Below are 18,062 nucleotides of genomic sequence, written 5' to 3'. Positions count from 1 at the left end.
TTCATTTCCTGTGAAATACTCTCACTACTTCACTTTCTACATGCTGTGCCTACTCGATAGTAACAGCCGTGTTATTTTTACCAGCCTGTCCATCAAGATCCTTAATTCTCTCTACCCTACTTTCCTCAGGTTTATTCTCTCCCATCAAGCTACTTATTCTACCCAACTCATGTCCCCTTGAACCCTTGTATCCATCTCCGCCTTGTTCCCTTCTCGCCAGAGCTTCCTCTTTCATGTATTTTCTGATTTTGACCGATTCCTTCACTGGGTCCACACCCGGCATGTACATCGCGTCGATCGATTCGAGCGGTACGCCCGCAGTCTAAAGGGGTTCATACAGATGGTCAGTAATGATCATGTCATAGTATATCAAGATGTTGGGGAAGACTTACTTCGGGGCAGAAGAACCATACAAGTGGAGCGTAGGCGAAGTTGAATACTATTGGTCAAAAAGGTATCAGCAAGTATACCCATGAGTATATTCGCTTTCTCTTGGACACCACAGATCGTAGTGAGCTGTGAAAAGGAAGAAAGCTACGGTAGCCTGACTTACCGGCAAAAACGAGGAACATACCCCAACCGATTTGAGAAATACCGATGGGCGTTACTTGAAGGATTACAAAATCGAATAACCATTGCAAGGCAACACAGAGACTGGACAATATGCACGCCGTACGGGAACGCAGTCAGCTATATCGTGATGAAATGTTGCTTTGAGGCGAATGCGAGGAGGATATAGTGTAACAGAGGGTGAGCCGAATCTGGACAATGTGGGGGGAAATGAGAAGATGGGGGGGTTGAATCATGAGGACTTCGAGGTCGAATCATCCAGAACCAGGTTTAACTTGCTCCAGAACATGGATAGAGCCGAAAAAAAGAATAAAGAGATGTTGATATACTCACCCTCCACCTTTTGCTCGATAAGTCGTTGAGAGAATCTCGTTACCTGTCCAGACAAATAGACTTCCTTCCTCAGCTCCTGCCCATTTGATTTCGTTTTGGACTCATTAGGTGAAAAAAGAGACACCATAGACGCACTGTAGCACCAAACACCTGCCATCCAGCCCCATGTGAAGAACGACTGATAAAGGAAAAGACAGACAGTTGCGACGTATCCTGCGGGTTTGGTATTGACTTTGACCATTGCGGCGAGGATGACCATTGTAATGCCCTGATTTTGCCACCAAGGGTCAGCAGAGGTCGACGTTGAACCAATGGACTGTGATATTCACCATGCAGATTGCAGTGACCATGAAACAATTTCTTCTACCCGCTCGCTCGATTAGAAACCAAGTCAAGAAACTAGCTACCAAGAACCAAACTGTGACGTGACGATCAAAGGTCAGTACCACATATCTGGGATGAACGATCGGATTCACCTTGAAGGAATCCTGACATGAGCGTTGAGAGATGTTCTGAGAAGCCGACTGAACCTTCAAAGATTGTTGTCAAATAGCTAGACAAGTGATCGAACAGGGTGAGCTGTATGTAGTCGTACTGCACTATATACAGTAAGTGCCACAAGAAGAAATACTCACAAACTCAGAACCGTAGATCCCGAGAATGGTTGAGCTGCATGAAATCAATTCAGGAGACATTACTGTCAATTCATAATCTGAAGCAGGTTTATGAACTGAGAGAGTAAGGTAAGACATACCGATCTGAATGCAACATGCCTGAAATTGGTCGACCCGATCAATACAGTATGGAAGTCAGTTCAGGTCGACAATTCACTTGATGTCAGCACCCACAGTGAAAACTCTTCTTTTTTCCCTTGGTCCATCATCATTCTTCTTCCAAGTGAACAGGTCTGCCCAACTGGCTCCGTGTTCCTGCTCGAACGTGATCGCCCTAGTCATGTCTTCAATCTGTTCATTAACCAGTATATCGTTCTCTGGTCGATTGAGTAGACAGCTGACGACCGTTCGAGCTTGGTCGTACTTCCCATGTGCAATGAGCCATCTGGGAGATTCCTAGACCCCCGAACACAAATCAATCAGTTCCCTCTAATCGTCATGATGTAGGCGGTTGAGAGTGAACCTCAGTTGTGAACGTACAGGCATGAAGACGACCATGAGAGCCATAATTGATACACTGATAGTTTGAAGTGCGAACAACAGTCTCCAAGTGATATTTTGAGCTATCGTCAAGACCCATTGCGACATCAGTGAAGAGCCATGCAGAGGACGGAGAATGGTGGACTCACTTGGGAATTGTTGAAGTAAACCATATCCAGCCCAATAAGCGATCAATTGACCGATGATAAGGAAACTTAAGGAAGTGCATATGACAGTACCTCTCAGTTTGGCCGGTGAAGTTTCGCTATAATCAGTCATCCCAAAGGCCTGAATCAGCACCACCCATCGTCCATCTGGGTACAGACCCACTCACTTTTGCCAACTGGGTAAAGTTGATGTGATTCCACCCAAACCCAGTCCAGCAACCATCCGTCCGACGATTAACATAGCTGTATCTTGAGCTGCTACCTGGATGACAGAACCTATGATCATCGGTACGGTGTATATGAACAACAATGCTCGTCTTGAGAATCGTTCTCCGAAGAGGGAGACTAGTAAAGCACCGGCGAAACAGCCCAGTTCTACGTAGGATTCGAAGAGACAGATGAGCCAAGTCAATTTGCCAAATTTGTTCCAAGGAGGGGGGTTTGTAGCTTACCGAATAGACTGGTGACGGTACCTTGCATGGAAGTACTGAGATTGAATTCTCTCTCGACTGTGAAGGATTCAAAACAGTCAGATTGATTGGCGGACGGTACAGTACACTTACATGCTGTGGTAGTGATGACAGCACCCAGAATGGCATCTTTAGGAAACTATCAGCATGAGGTAGATCGAACTGCATACCAGCACATCAGTCATCACACTCACCATCTAAACCGAACAAGATCCAACCCATCTATAGAATGAGTACCGATTTCATATCAAGGTTAATTCTCGTCGACCTCACACGGGCGGGGAAGATGTTGGAGCTCAACTCACACCAGCAGTCAAAGAGATAGCTACGGGGAGCTGGTTACCCCTCAGACCTAAATATGGCATCTTGAATGGAAATATTGATTGGTTGACAGGCACCCTGTTATTTTCGGATGGACTGTCGGTAGAACGTTGACTGTTGAGTGTCCTTAACAATGAATCAGATAGGCTTAATGCGATTAGTGTATGATGCTTTTTGAGAGTCGTTTCACATTGATATCAAGTCTATTCGAGTATTTATCTGATCATCTACCTCGCCGTCAACACACCGAACCAACCGTCCTAGGCCGTCAAGTACCGTCCCAAAGTTATCTTTAGAACAGCATCGACATGTTCATGAATACATATTCGATGGGAAGAGCTGAGGCCCCTCTATTGTCCCTCTGGGGTGTCATAAGTGCTCAGTCGTGAGTCTGTATCACAATGACTATCTGTGAAGGATCCCCGGTAAATCAAGGATAATTGACGAACAACTAGGCTTATTGAGTTAATTTAGTCTATCCTAGAATGTATGAGTACCAGCATCATTATCATTGTCTTTGGCTTCTCCGAGGAAATTTGGGATGTAGAATCATTGCGGATGTTAAAAATAGAACATCCTAAGGATGATGGTTCAGGATAACCGTCATTTCGGCACGATAATGTTTGGAGTCAAATTGATCGAAACCGATCCGATCGGCTTGAATGACCGATACGCAGTATCAAGTTCGAAAGGAAATCACAAGCAAACCAATGGAGGAAATGCGGTGGAATGCTCTCAGTTCGATGATGACTGACTCTGTACCACTCCGTCCGGATGGTAAAACCTCTATCAGTTTCGCTTGTACATCATGTGATACATATTATAGATCCTATTCTTGATGCCGACACCATTCCATTGCTATATGCTATATGATATTCTAAATCAGTCTATTCAAGACTAGAGACCTACAACCGACATATGTTCATTCCCTCACAAATTATGATAACCCCAAAGGAGATTTCACCGTATGCCTTTTACTTCTCAATCCAGCAGCTTCTTCCTCAGCCTCTTTCAAACCACCTTTTCCCAGTCCATGCATCCACAAGGTGATTTTCACCCATCGCGCTCTAATATCCATACCGTACTCGACTATACCGAGGGTAGTATTCCAATATGTATAGTCCCATAGAGAAGAGATGAATCGACGTAGGATTGAGAAGGAGAGACCGGTGTTGCTTAAAGATTGACGAATCGATTTTATATCGGCTTGCCAAACTGTTCAGATGAGACAATTGATACATGAGTTTCTCCACGACGACATGAATAAATACAGTCGAAACACTCACCAGCTTTAGCGCAGTACCTAGCAACAATGACGAAGACCCTATTCTGACCATGGGTGGTAGCCAGACTCTGATCTAGGGAACGTTGTAAATCAGATAATTTGAGAATCATCAATAGACGTCTATGGACGATAGCCGGGTCAGCTTGAATTCACAATGTCCAGAGATCTGACACCTGACATCACTCACTTCGGAACAGTCCTCAAAAGCTCAAATATCGATACGATCAAATCATCTCTTTCCATCATAGCCGCTCTCAGCTTCCCGACTTGATCATCGCTCATGGACCCTGTGCCCAGCTCAAGTAGAGAGGTAGGTCTACTTCCAGATCCATAAGTAGGATCATTCGTTTCATCTGCCATGTTGATTTGACCGGTGATCGCTGATTCGAGGAATGGGTACTAGAGACAAGAGACAGAGATTAGGTGAGATATTCATGATACAGAGTAGAGTAGAGGAGACTTACCATATCTTCATCAATGTTTCCAACCAACTTAGCATAATATCTCCTTTCCTCCGTTGTCTTCTTTGAGCTTTTCTTAATCAGCGATAACCAGAAATGGGCGTAGTTCACCCTGAGATCATCAGGTATATCAAAATATTGACCATGATCCAATAGACATACATCAAAGTTGAAAGGACTCGATGATGTTTTGGCTTTAGGTCGAATCAATAAATTACCATGATGTGGATCCGCATGGAAATTTCCATTTATATAAACCATCTGACTGAATATCCTCGATAATTCTTGAGAAACTTGATTTCTATCAATTCCATTATTTTTCAAATAAACTAAATCATCCACCCTTGCACCTTCAATGAATTCCATTACCATACATCTTTTTTCCGCCCAAAGTACTTTCGGTAAATACAAGCTCGTCTTTCCTTTTAGATGTTTGAATTCATCCCTACATCGTTTAGAATTCAAAGCTTCATTCGTAAAATCCATTTCTAAAGGTAACATATGATTCATCTCTTCCCCTAACCAACTAAATTCGAAATCTGGGAAAACATATTTCACAAAGTGGATCGCGAAATTCACAGTTACCATGTCGACTTTTGCGAATTCTTTCAAATCGGCATGTTGAACTTTGACTGCGACACTTTCGCCAGTTTTCTTATCTATCGCTCGATGTACTTGTGCCAAAGATGCTACTCCTATAGGATTAGGTTGAAAATCTTGAAATAAATCGTTGATACCTAACCCCAAATCTTCTTTCAACATCTTATCGATATCTTCTGTAGGAGTTGGAAAACATTGATCCTGTAATGGTGTCATCGTCTGAGTCCATTCTTTAGGCAAGACCTGTACAGCAGCAACATGTTGTCCTAATTTGACGTAGATTCCCGAATTCTTCTTTAATGCTTCTAACAGTCTCGTTGCACTTCTAGTATGGCAGTCTTTCCTTGCCTTTCGACGTATCTGCTTTTCCTCATCTGTTAAATCCCTTCCTGGTGCACCTAGCTTTTCCTCAGCAGCGAAAACTTGCTTGTAATCCCAAACGTCTAGGAGCACGGCCTGCATCAACCTTGCACATCTGACCGCGGCCATGACGGTGTGTCGGAAAGGCGAGTAGGTATAGTATAAGATGGATAGTATTGTGAGGACGAATAGAAGGTTCCGCAGGCGCCGTATACGACGTTCAGATTTGGAACGAGGAGGACGCGAAGGTAAGGGACCAGTAGAGGCATAGCGTTGTTGAATGGTAGGAATATGATTTGGGGAGGTTGACGCCTTGATGCGACTATGAGTTTGTTGAGAGATCGGTGTGTTTGACCGACGAGGCAAGCACACTCGAGCTGTAGACAAGGTATTGATGATATGTCTTGACGGTATCGATGCGGAATATCGACTCAAACCGACATGAAGCTGTCTTTGGTCATTGGGATTCTTCGATAAAGCGCGTCGGATCGCGCGCTGCAAGGCCCTTTGGGAGAGGGTTGACGAGTTTGCGCTGAGGAGCGAAATCATCTTGTGTGGCTACGGCCCAGCGGAGGGAAGATTTGGTCAATGACAATCGTATGCTTAGATGAGAATCAGGATGAGAATCAATATTGATGATTTCACTGTTCCACTTTATCGGAGCAGATCCGTCAAAAGAGGGGGTTGATCTCATCAACCAAGTCGCATAAATGGATAACTGAAATAAGGGAAACAATCGGAACAACAGATGGATAGCATGCACATATAAGTTATGCATCAATGATACCGATCAAGATCATATATAATATGGATAGTATAATATGAAGAATATGTATAAGCACAAGTACCCAAAAAGCATCAAAGAATCGTGTCGACTCGTATAGCGTGTAGCAAATCATATCAATCGTTAATAACAAGAAACCCAAAACACACATTTCATTATATCTCCTTCTCCTTCCCCTTTATGGACGCACCCATAATCCCCTTACCTTCCCAGCTCTCCACCAGACTCTTGACACTCCCACTTCGTTTCTTCTGTATCTGGCCCAATTCTTTCAGGTTCTTCTCAGAGATGGACGCAGTCATCTTTCCCGAGGGTGGAGTGTGGTCAGGGAATAATCTGGCGATAGCATCGGATCGCTGAGATATCGGTGGGTTCAAAGGCGGGTAAAGTCTTGTACTGCCTGGAAAGGATGATGATGAGGTGATGGATAAAGATGGGAGAGACCTAGAGTGGGTTATACTGGATGATGTGGTTGATACGTTCTTCAAAGCAGATGACGGTATCGACATTGGTTTCGAGGGAGCTGGAGTATTTTTAGAGACATTGGTGGGAATAGTCTTTGACGTTGAAGCAGTAGTCGACCTAGGTGGTGGAGGTGGAGGAGCAACAGGTGTCCATCTGGATGAAGTTGGATGGGCAGGTCTAATCTCCCTCATTTGAGTAGTGGGCAGTACATCCTTTTCTTTCTCTTTATCCTTATTGATCGAAGACGTTGTAGCGAAAGCGGAAGAAGAGACTTTTGATTTATTGGATGTTGGGACCGATGTATTCTCAGCTTTTGATTTACCCCAAACAAAACCCAACATCCTCTTAATGGTTGAAGGCGGTTCGACAGCGTCTTTCGTTGACTTGATCATCATCGGAGTTTGAGGCAAAGTAGGGACATTTGGTCGCATCCTCTTGAGAGCTGGAGTTTGCAGATCCGTGGAAGTAGATGTGGATGCAGTCGAAGAAGCAAGTTTCAATATTCTCCTTTCGATAGCTTGTACTCTCAATACCAGCATCCCTCTACATCCAGAACGAAACACACAAATCAGTCAAAGCTCCCATGAGCAAGCTATTTAGATTGATGGACTTACCTATCCCAATTTCTTCCATCTTTCCTCTCATCGTCCAAAAATCTCTTCACGACACTTTCAATATCCCATTCTTTTACTTGTACTACCTTGGGCGTACCAAACGTACTTCTCCTAGCCCAAGCCACAAGCCCACCGGGTATAGAAGGTATCGGCGAAGCTGTCGGAGATCCAGTAATCGGCAGTTTCTTGATTTCTCTTTCTTTGATCCATGTCTCCTTCTCTGCCCTGTACACCTTCTCCAACCTCTTCCATTCTTTCACTCCCCATCTTTCTTCCTTTTCTTGGGCATCATCCTCCTTCTCAGTCGTTTCATGAACAGATACAAGGTCTCTTTTCCCCTTCATTGGCGAAATAACTTTTCTAGTATCAAGTCTAGGCGTCTTCACGAATGCTCCTGGCACAGGATAATCTTCAGTCATAAAGCTCATCACTGACATCTCCCTTTCAGGCCTCATCACGCTCATCGATCTAGATCTAGATCGGGATCTTCGATGAGACTCAACAATTTCCAATTCAGCTTCATTCAGTAAATCCCTCTTTTCTCGTTCGCTATGTGAGGTTGATTTGGTAGAACTTGCAAGATCCTGTTCTTTGGATTTCGGTAAGATACCATGTTCGATATATGCGTGATTCTACCGTTACGCAAATCATGACATTTAGTATTTCTTCTCACAATTGACATGAAAAGGCGGGGGATACTCACAAGTTTCAATAGCGCTGCAGCTCTAGCAGCCGCTTTCGGATCCAAGCTAGACACTTCAACTACCGATTTGAAGGAATCATCTCCTTCTCCATCGAAATGATCATTGTCCGCTACGGAGGCAGAAACAGCTGCGAGTTCGTCATGTAACGATCGACGCGGTTTACGGATCACTACGGATTCTTCACCTTCTTCTCGGTTCGCCTGATTTGGGGAAGAAAACTGTCGCTGCTGAACGGGAGACGATGTTTCTTCTGTGGTTGGCGAGGAAGGTACAATCTGTTGAGCGAGCTTTGATGTGCCGACTCGTTCTGAGAGCATACGTTCGAGCGAAGTGACGCCCTCAGCTTGAGTAGTGGAGCTGGCAGATTGGAAGACCGAAGGGGGAGGAGCGGTCTTGGGGGTGGAAGATTCAACGTTGAGCTGAGTTGTCGGGAGAACAGGATAGACTGATGGAGTTGAAGGTCCAGCAATAGGTGACCGGGTGATTGATCTTGCCCTGATTTCACTTGGTCCTCGTGATGGTGTAAACAATCGTTCACGTGAGGCAGAAGGTGCACTCTGCCTTACAACAGGAGGGATATCAGACTCGAATGGTACATCTTGTACGACATCTTCGGAGTCGGATTCAGGTTCTAACTTGATCATCCCACGTTCCACCAAACGAAGGACGATCCTTTCCGGTATCTCGACAGGTTCAGGTGAAGCTTCTTCGGACTGTTGAGCATTTTCCTGCATCAATGAATTATCTTCGTCTTCCGCCTCCTCCGCTCGTTCTTGTTCTTTCTCCCGGTTCTCCTCCTCTGTTTCCCCTTCAGAATCATCCTTGAGAGGTACTTCATATTCTTCAGCCGAAAGATTCCATGCCGAATTATCCGCTTCCGCGGTGACATCTCCTGCTGCCGGGTCTTCTTCTTCATCAACCTCTTCTTCTTGTAAGCTATCTTGGAGTTCGCCACGATTCGCGTTAGGAGCAGCGACATCCTCAGCAACGTTATGAGGTTCTCCGTCGACATCTTTTGAGACTGTCTGCGCTGGCACCGATATGTTTCGGTGAAGTACTTCTGCTGGTGCATCGGTTCGTGCCTTCTCTATCGTCTCTGAGCTATAAGGGACATCTCGATCCTCATGTTTGGTGGCTGCAGGAAAAGGTGACAGACTCCTCAATTTCGATAACCTTCTCAAAGCTCTTTCAGCCTCTTCCAAGATTGCATGACCTCTTTCCTCGGCTGAGAATACAGGCGTGGGAGGAGGTAAGGGTGATGGTGATCGATAGTTGGAGTAGGAGAATTCAGGTCGGGGTGTGAAAATTAGATCACCTCGATGGTGAATGAGCACGAAAGGTGATCTGGTAGGTGGAGGTGATCGTAGACAGGGTGGTTCGTAATTCGTTGTCGGAGGAGGCGAATGAACAGGTGTAGTTGACCTGAGTACAGGAGCAGGAGAGGGGGACGGCGTAGACATTCGAAGGATTTTGATGGTTTCCGCAGGTTGAGTCACTTCGGTAGGAATCTGTATGGCAGGAAGTAAGGGTGATTGAGGTGTATCTTTCGACCTGGATATTTCCATGTCAATATGTTTCGACTCTTGATCATCTTTTACGTTTCCTTCCGCGTTCGCAGACGCGACAAACACTGCATCTACAAGGTAGGTTTGATCAGCGCTGATAGCATTCCGTTCGGCTTGACTTCTTGAAATACCTTGAACGTCCTGCTCAACCTCCTTTATCGCCTCCTGGTCCAATGTCATCTCCTCCTCTAATGGCTCGATGAAATGATGCGCTCGCGCATCTGCCTCAAGAAACTCTTCCTCTTGATCTACTCCCTCTTCTTGACGAGCCAAGGGTGTCTCGACAGTCAGTTCTCCTTGAGCGATCTCACTAGTTCCTTCTTGTACACGCCTCTCAAACAGAGGTGACAACGATCGAGCGCGAGTTCGAGAGCGAGTTCGTTCCTGATTATCAAGTTGAGAAGTTTGCATATCCTCCTCTGAAATTTCCCAATCCAGCGAGTCCATATCCTGGGTAACGTCCCCAAATTCCTCACTTTCACCTAGCGAAGGAACATGATCAGATGAAGAAGTCCGAGATGGTATCTCGTCATTCAAGGTTTCATCCGAGATGCATGGTTGTTGATGAGGAGCTTCGACGTCTGCGGACTCTTCATGGACAGGAGATACAGGAAATGTACTTTGTACTGGCGATGGTTTCGACTCGGGGTCAGGCGCTGAGATGTCGTTTTCTGATACCTCCCAAGCATCGCCACACGCATCTTGAGTCACATCGCCTTCTTCTTCTTCATCCTCATCGGCAGAAGAAGGTTTATCGGTTGAGGTAGATTGAACGACTTGATCTTGATCCAGATCCTGCTCTTTCCGTATTGCGTGCTCTTCGATATGAGCAAAACCGTCCTCCGATTGCTGATTTGTATTATGATTATCATCGACCATAGCAGTCCCCTCGTGAGACGTAGGCGAAACGAGTTCTTCTGTATGGGAAGAGGACGAACCTTCAGTTTCCTGAGGAATCTCGATACCCTTTTCTGTGTTATCCCAATCACCACCGTCCATCTCTTGCGTTGTATCTCCCACATCTTCAGCAGCATTGACGACGGGTGAAGACGATCTCTCATCGATAGACTGAGATCGGACAGTGATTGTATCATTGTCATCTGTAGGTTCGATCTGCTCTGCTGAAATATCCCAATTATCACCATTCATTTCTTGAGTCACATCGCCTACTTCCTCGATCAGGTTGCTATCCTCGTTGATGTCTGCTGCTTGTTGCGCAGGACTTGACCTTGATCTAATGACAGGTGATGAGATAGGTTCTTCTACCGATTGCTGTTGTTCCTTATACCTTGAAGGTAAGATTGGAGTATAAGACCTTACATTTCTACTGTGACTTTCAATAGTCTTATCAACCTCCTCCTCCTCCTCCAAAATAGATTCACCTAATCTTCCTAAAGATCCTAACAATTCTCCTGAAGTATCTTTCCTGGCTTTCATATGTATAAACGTATCTTCACCTATACCATCCATCTCCGCATCTGATCCATCGTCCGACCATGCACCACCCATGCCCGTACCGAAATCTAGATATCCCTCGTTCGATGACCCCGTAGGAAGTAACGTATGATCTTCATTCTGATGGAAAGTAAATGGTGATGAGACAGGTACCTGTCCATCGGTTTCATTCCCATTGTTGAGAGATAATGAAAATCCATTTCCATCTCTTATACTATGTTCAGTATAATCATCATCACCTTCTTCACTCTTGAGTAATAACGGATCATCACCTGGACTACCATGGATGGGTCTAGATAAGGTTCCTATCCTCCTACCACTCAATGCTACATCCTTCGGTGTCTGAGCTACAGATCGCCTGCCTCGGGGTTTAGGAGTTGTTGTATTGCTATTGGCTGGGACAGACGCTCGTCTATCATTTCGAGAAGGCGGAGTGGTGCGCGTTCTGGGCGAAGCAGGTTTCCTTCGTCCGACTGGGGCAGTCGATGGTACTTGCTTCGTATTCGTTAAACGAGAAGCAGCAGGAGTAGTGGTTAATTTAGTCGACCCTCCACTGGATTGTCTACTCCCTCCACCTGATCTACGAGACGATTGGGATTGGGAAGATGACAGATTTGGCGTTCTGGATCTGACTATCCCTTTACTTTTCGGTCTGACTGTTGCTGGCGTATTTGATTTGGATGTAGATGCACCAGGGGTATTACTCTTAGCTCCAAGTGGTATAACGACTTCTGTTCCGTCTGACTGTACTGGTACCGACTGATTCTGAGTGGGAGTCTGACCAGATTGAGAAAGCCTAGGTGATTTCTTTCGTCTAGGGTTTGGCGAGACATCTTCAGCTGATTTCAGGGGAGCGTCCCATTCCGTCGTTATATCTCCTAAACCCAGGACTTCTGATCTAATTCGTCGGGGAGGAGTGGGTGATGGTCTAGCTCGAATACGAGATACTCGAGACGGTCCTGCCTCCGGGGTTGGAGGGAGAGCGTTGGGAATTGATCCAGATTGAGAAGAGGGTGGGGTAGGTAGACGGGATATGACATTGCGATTGACGCTGTTTGTCACTATTGTATGTTTGATGGGTTGAGATCTGCTTGGTGAGCCAACCTGAAAATCAATTATTGAGTCAGCCATCATCCACCGGGGCATGTATATAGTAGCTCACCGAGACTTCCTGACTGTTTGCAGGAGTCATCAAGCCTCTCCCTCCTAAGATACCACCTCTGGCATCTTCCACATCACTATCATCATTCGGGTCAAATCCAGGAGAAGAGAAATTCATCTCTGGCGGTTGCATGTTCAACAATAACGTATCATCTTCGGTGACCTGCATAGGCATAGATCGACGAGGTACGTATGGGGTAGAGCCGGGTCTCGACGTGAGGATAAGATTGGGTGATTGCCCGATAGGCGATGAAGATGGAATATCATTTCGAGTAGGTATTGGCAGCTTGTTTGCTGGTGACTGGGCAACGAATCGAGATAGTCCTGAAAGATCATTGCTAGGTCGAGGTGTCGAAGATGATCTGGGCTTGGGTTTTGGCTTTGACTTCATTGGACTAGGCTGGGACGGTGACATGATGTTCTCTTCCCTTTCACCTAGCACAGCTCTCTTCTTCGCTGCTGATCCATTTCTCTTTGGTGACGAAGCGAGGTAAGTTGTTTTGCTCTTGACGAACACAGGCTGAGAGGGACTACCACCTGAAGATGTCCTTGAGCTGGTAGCTGTTGATGTTGATACTCGCAGTAGATGCGGTGTTGTGGGATTGGGTTCACGTATGGTTCGGACCATTTCTTCGATGGCAGGTGGTGGGATGAGGTGGGCGGTGTCTGGATTATAGTGATATATATTACTGGTACATGAGATGATGAGTGTCAACGTATGATCATATGAGATTGACAGGATAGTGATGCGCAAGGGCTTGATCAGGTGTTGGTAGTGTGAACGAGTTGACAAGTGATGATTGATGATTGATGGATGTTCGATTGATGATGTTGTGTGGACGAGGATGAGGATGATGCAAATGATGTTTGTGTATCTTACTTGCAGCCGGAAAACAAAACAAACGCGTTTCACACAGACCATCTTAAATGGGCAACCCAATTTGAGACATTTGGGAACATCCATTAACAAGCGCCACTCTCAGAACCTACCATTGGTAATCAGGATAATGCCGGCAAATCCCGGTTTTTCCATACCATCGTCTGACCCTTTCTTTTTACCCTGAATGAATTCCGGAGAAAGGAGAAAAGCGATCGCCTGTAGTCGAGATGTCAGGGTAACTTTACAGGAGCGTGTGTGTAAGCTCGGACCCCTTTAACATCAATCTTTGACGCTTGGTCTGTCGGTCGTTTAGTTTAATCAGTCAGTCAGTCACATCGGTCGCATCTGATCAAACGTCATCCACCCGTGGTTCCTTTCTCTCTCTCTCTCTTTCTTGTCAATCCTCACCTTATCCTCATCGCTATACCCATCACATCTCCATTCTTGCTGTGGCCAACTCGCATACATGCTCACTCGCTACATCTGAAGAAGCTCAATCAACGCGAGAGTCCACTCCTAAGCCTGATCAGATTCCTTTCGGCTTTAGGTAACCGACCATCCCACCTCCACCTCGACCTGTCGTCCTTTCTCATACGATAACACTCCCCCATCCGATTGATAATCAGCGGTAGCTAATCCTTTGATGCCCTCGAGCTTCTTACCTCCTATATCGACCTCATCATCGACCTCCTCGATGCATCCATTCGGCAAACCTCCCTCAACTACCAATTCGGCTCAGCCTACCTCGGCTAATGGCAGTGCAGCCACCAGCCCGAATGTACCCACCTCACAACTCGGCTCAGCCTCGCGTAATGGTACGCCTGTCTCAACGCCTGGAGCTGGGAATGGTTTGAGGCCTAGCTATGATTTCATAACGGAAGCCGCACGAAGAGAGCGTGATCTTGACCGGGCTAGAGGTGAGTTTGGTATGATGATGAAAAGGTTTTTTTCACAATCGTGCCTGGAAGTGGAAGTGTTTTGGTTTATTTACCACCTCTTACGCACGAATCGGCTGACACCGGATCACTCGACTCTGATAGACATGTCGGCCAAACCAATTTACTCTACATCCTATTCGAATTCATTGTCCAGACCATCAGATACATCAACATCATCCTCACACTCCCATCTCCCTCAGCATCATCACCATCACCACCATCCTCATCACCCGGGCAGCAATCCGACCTCTGCTAGCTCGACCCCCAGGGAAGAGAGACCGAGCCCCTTCGCATCCGCCTCGACTTCTACTATCGGCACAGCAGGAGCACCCAGGAAACCTGATCCAATGAGCTCAGGATTTGGCTCTGGTCTAGGTCGACTTGGTGCAGGGTATGGGTTGTTCGGAGCTGGACCTTTCATCAGAGATCAGGAATACAAGGAGAAGGAGAGACTGGCTCTTGCTAGGGAGAGGGAACGAGAGAAAGAGAGGGAGAGGGAGAGGGAGAGGGAGAGGGAGAGGGAAAGAAGCACAAAACCCCACTCTATCGAGACTTCCCCTTCACATCGAAATTCAAATCCAACAGATTCATACTCTCGCCCATCCCTTCCTCGTTCACCGACTACCTCTCGTACGCTTCCTGCTCCCGCTTCAGCTGGTAAACCATCCATCTCACCTCAAATCCCTCCTGCAAGCGCGACTTCCGCTACCGGCTCTGCGTCTCGACCTAATCTGCCTCTTCCATCTTTCGGCTCTCTAGGCTCGAGATCTCTTCCTTCACCTTTCGAAAGAGACGCACGAGAGCGATCGACCAGCACGACAGTAGCTGCTAGTCCTAACCCTACTCCTGCGATTGAATCCTCTTCTACAATTTCTGGTCATCGACGAACACCCAGCGGGTCCAGCCAGAGAGGTAATGAACCTCTTGTTTCGGGACCCAAGAGCCCGGTCAAAACTTCCTCTCAACCAGCCACAACTGTCAGATCACTATTCGGACCCCCTCAATTATTCAACGAAGCTGCTAAAAGCAGGGACGGACAACGATCACCTGTCTCAAGGATCCAGACGACTGTCACGCCACGAGATAGAGATTCCGCCATTTCCCCTACAACCGCGACAGCTGCACCTCCATCGAAGAATGTACCACCTGCCGCCTCTACCACACCTGCCTCGCAGTCGACTCGTGCACCTTTCGGGGGCTACTCTGGTCTTGGTGGTCCAGCATACCACGGATCGTTTGGTGGGTTCGGCCTAGGTGGGTTCGGAGGGTATGGAGCATTTGGACCCAGATGGGCTGATAGAGAACGAGAGCGGGAGATGCTTGAAAAGAGAGAAGAGGAGAGAAAACGATCGCAAAAGGAAGCTGCTGAAGCTAAAGCGAAAGCTGAGAGGGAGAAGGACGATAGGTTCGTTGATTGGGTTAAAGAGCGAGAGAGGGAACGTTACGGCCCTGCGCCTGGAACAGCTTATGGTGTTGAGGCTTTCCAACCTCCCCGATCGAATGTCACCACGGCACCATCAGCAACTCAAGCAAGTTCTGCTCAACGTCCTGCAAATGAACCTAACTGGCGACAGACCCCCGCAACTTCAGCATCAGCGGCAGCGGCAGCGGCGAATCAGAAAGCGAATCTCACCAGACATATCGAGGTGATACATCAGCCTGAGCCAAAGAATCCCGTTGGGCCAATTACTACAGCATCGAGTGACGGATCCTCAGTGATGCAACAAGTTGCGCCATCTCGAGAACCTAGACCATATGGGTATAAAGCTGAGCCACGCGAATATCAATATACACCTCGTGATAAACGACCTCGTATGGACGCTGCTGTTGAAGAAGCTCAGAACGCCCATAGGAGATCGAGTAATACCAAAGCTGCCAAGAGACGTAAAGAGGAGGAGAAGAAGATAGAGGTTAACAATAATCCACTAGTCAAGGAGAAAGATTGGTCTGCCCTCACCAATCCTATCAGACGATGGCCTGAGGTTGGATCGAGTCAGGTGGAACAGTGGTTGAAGACTGTGCCAGATCTCAATCGAGTAGTTTCCACACAAGTGTATGAGGGTGATCAGTGGACATTAGCCAAATCTGGGGAATCTACCACCTCCAACGAGGGTGGTTTGATCATCGTCAGGATAGGTGGAGGGTTCTTAGGTGAAGATTGGAAAGTAAGAGGGGAAAATGGATGGGATGAGTCGACACCTACCCCTTCACCTACACATTCGACCGATAATGTGATCTGCGGGAACGTCAGTAAAGAGAGGAAGATATGGGGAACAGATGTTTATACGGATGATTCTGATTTAGGTCTGATATTGGTCCATGCCGGTTGGTTAAGATGGTCCAAATCAATCTCTTCGCCCGTCGAAGTACAGAAGAAAGGACGTAATCCGCGAGATCAAGATGTGATCAATGTGACGGTCAGGTTGGTACCTCGTCTCATCAGGTATACGGCCACCGAGAGGAATGGGGTGCGAACAAGAAATTGGGGAAATGGTCATGATGGGAGTAGTATCGTTGTTGAAAGGGTCGAAAGGATTGCTGTGAGTGATTTTATCCATCCTGCCCATAAGGACTAGACGTTGATCGTTGATGACGACAAATACTAGGTTGATAAGAGATATTTGAAGACTCGACAACGAAAATCGAGGATATCAGAATGGGCAAGACAAAGACAACTTGTTTCACCTCGACCTCCAACGACCAATACAGAAGAAGGCGATGAAGATGGGGGTTTGCAAGATTCTACGTTAATTACGGACGAGGATGTCGATGAAAGTATCATGTTCTGCACACGCCTTGTACCTGACAGGAAAGGCGACACTGAATCTGTTGGGTGAGTAAAACCCGTTATTGAGCACGGTTCGAAAGTTTGATACTGACTGTGGATCTGATATATATAGATTCGTATATACCCCCGAAGCATTGAAGGATTGGTTAATATCGCCTTTGGAGACTTCAGGAAGGTCATTATGGAATAGCGATTTGGTATTCACGACTGATGAAGAAGCCGAACAGTGGGTGTCTCGTCTTTACGGTCATATTTCGGTTTTACTGACTTATGGCTTTGCTGATGTTGGTGTTGGTATAGGTATCAGATGAGTTTATCAGAATCTTCATCAATCGATGATCCATTATTCCACCTATTCCTCTTTAAAACTTCCCTTGATGGTGAAACACCTTCTTCTCGTGAGGAGATAGCCATTGAACGATCATTCGATGATATACATTTGTTGAAACAGGGTATAGCAGTCAGGACGCAGGGTAATAAAGGTTTATTGATCAAGTCTAAGATATGGAGATGGTCAAATGCATTTTCACTACCAAACGAGAAAAGAAAAGATTGGAGGGAGGAGTTTGAAAAGGGATTGATTGATCAGGATGAGAGGTTGGGTGAGACTGAATACGGAGGCGAAATCGAAAGAAGAAGGGAGTTGAAGATTGAAGAAGAAGAAGATTAGAGCTAGAGCTGAAATATATTGAGGAAGTGCAGTATTGCATATCTCTTGGAATGTGGAAATTGGTTTGGAATTATATCTGAGATACAGTATGGTAAATTAGTGTTTGTATTGAATGAGGAGATGAAACAATGAGGAAATCGACATGTGATATGAATGAATGTATATGCATATATACATATACACTCCCTTCCTCCCTTCCTCTTCTCCACTCTGTGAACGATGGGCCTGCATGTAGTGATTGCGAATTAGAGGATCACCATGTTATGTTTACTTCTGAGCAGAGATACGATGACGACCTGACCTCCACTTCGCATCTT

At 46.2% G+C, this 18,062-nt stretch overlaps 4 protein-coding genes across 4 annotated transcripts; 1 reads left to right on the top strand and 3 right to left on the bottom strand.

Moving 5' to 3' along the window:
- Positions 1-49: 49 nt before the first annotated feature.
- L199_007702 (uncharacterized protein) lies at positions 50-3,059 on the bottom strand (the record flags this gene model as incomplete). The annotated part of the gene is made up of 17 exons (XM_064893389.1): positions 50-322; positions 393-439; positions 554-654; positions 904-946; positions 1,039-1,171; positions 1,233-1,321; positions 1,380-1,456; positions 1,539-1,572; positions 1,658-1,676; positions 1,752-1,973; positions 2,058-2,140; positions 2,207-2,322; positions 2,392-2,599; positions 2,677-2,733; positions 2,788-2,823; positions 2,889-2,916; positions 3,000-3,059. The coding sequence occupies 17 exons, from the start codon at positions 3,057-3,059 to the stop codon at positions 50-52; spliced, it is 1,626 nt and encodes a 541-aa protein (XP_064749461.1).
- An 893-nt stretch (positions 3,060-3,952) lies between these two features.
- Positions 3,953-6,270, bottom strand: L199_007701 (uncharacterized protein; the record flags this gene model as incomplete). Its single annotated transcript, XM_064893388.1, has 4 exons — positions 3,953-4,230; positions 4,302-4,420; positions 4,488-4,699; positions 4,765-6,270. The coding sequence occupies 4 exons, from the start codon at positions 6,268-6,270 to the stop codon at positions 3,953-3,955; spliced, it is 2,115 nt and encodes a 704-aa protein (XP_064749460.1).
- Positions 6,271-6,660: 390 nt separating this feature from the next.
- On the bottom strand, positions 6,661-13,097 carry L199_007700 (uncharacterized protein; the record flags this gene model as incomplete). Its single annotated transcript, XM_064893387.1, has 4 exons — positions 6,661-7,513; positions 7,585-8,216; positions 8,288-12,412; positions 12,471-13,097. 4 exons carry the CDS (start codon positions 13,095-13,097, stop codon positions 6,661-6,663), a joined length of 6,237 nt encoding a protein of 2,078 aa, XP_064749459.1.
- Positions 13,098-13,992: 895 nt separating this feature from the next.
- L199_007699 (uncharacterized protein) lies at positions 13,993-17,745 on the top strand (the record flags this gene model as incomplete). Its single annotated transcript, XM_064893386.1, has 5 exons — positions 13,993-14,266; positions 14,390-16,827; positions 16,894-17,120; positions 17,188-17,301; positions 17,376-17,745. The coding sequence occupies 5 exons, from the start codon at positions 13,993-13,995 to the stop codon at positions 17,743-17,745; spliced, it is 3,423 nt and encodes a 1,140-aa protein (XP_064749458.1).
- Between the last annotated feature and the right edge of the window lie 317 nt (positions 17,746-18,062).

The sequence above is a fragment of the Kwoniella botswanensis genome, chromosome 2 (assembly GCF_036426115.1).
Source record: "Kwoniella botswanensis chromosome 2, complete sequence".
NCBI classification, from domain to species: domain Eukaryota; kingdom Fungi; phylum Basidiomycota; class Tremellomycetes; order Tremellales; family Cryptococcaceae; genus Kwoniella; species Kwoniella botswanensis.
Note: the sequence above shows the minus strand (reverse complement) of the source record. Positions and strands in the feature narration are given on the sequence as shown.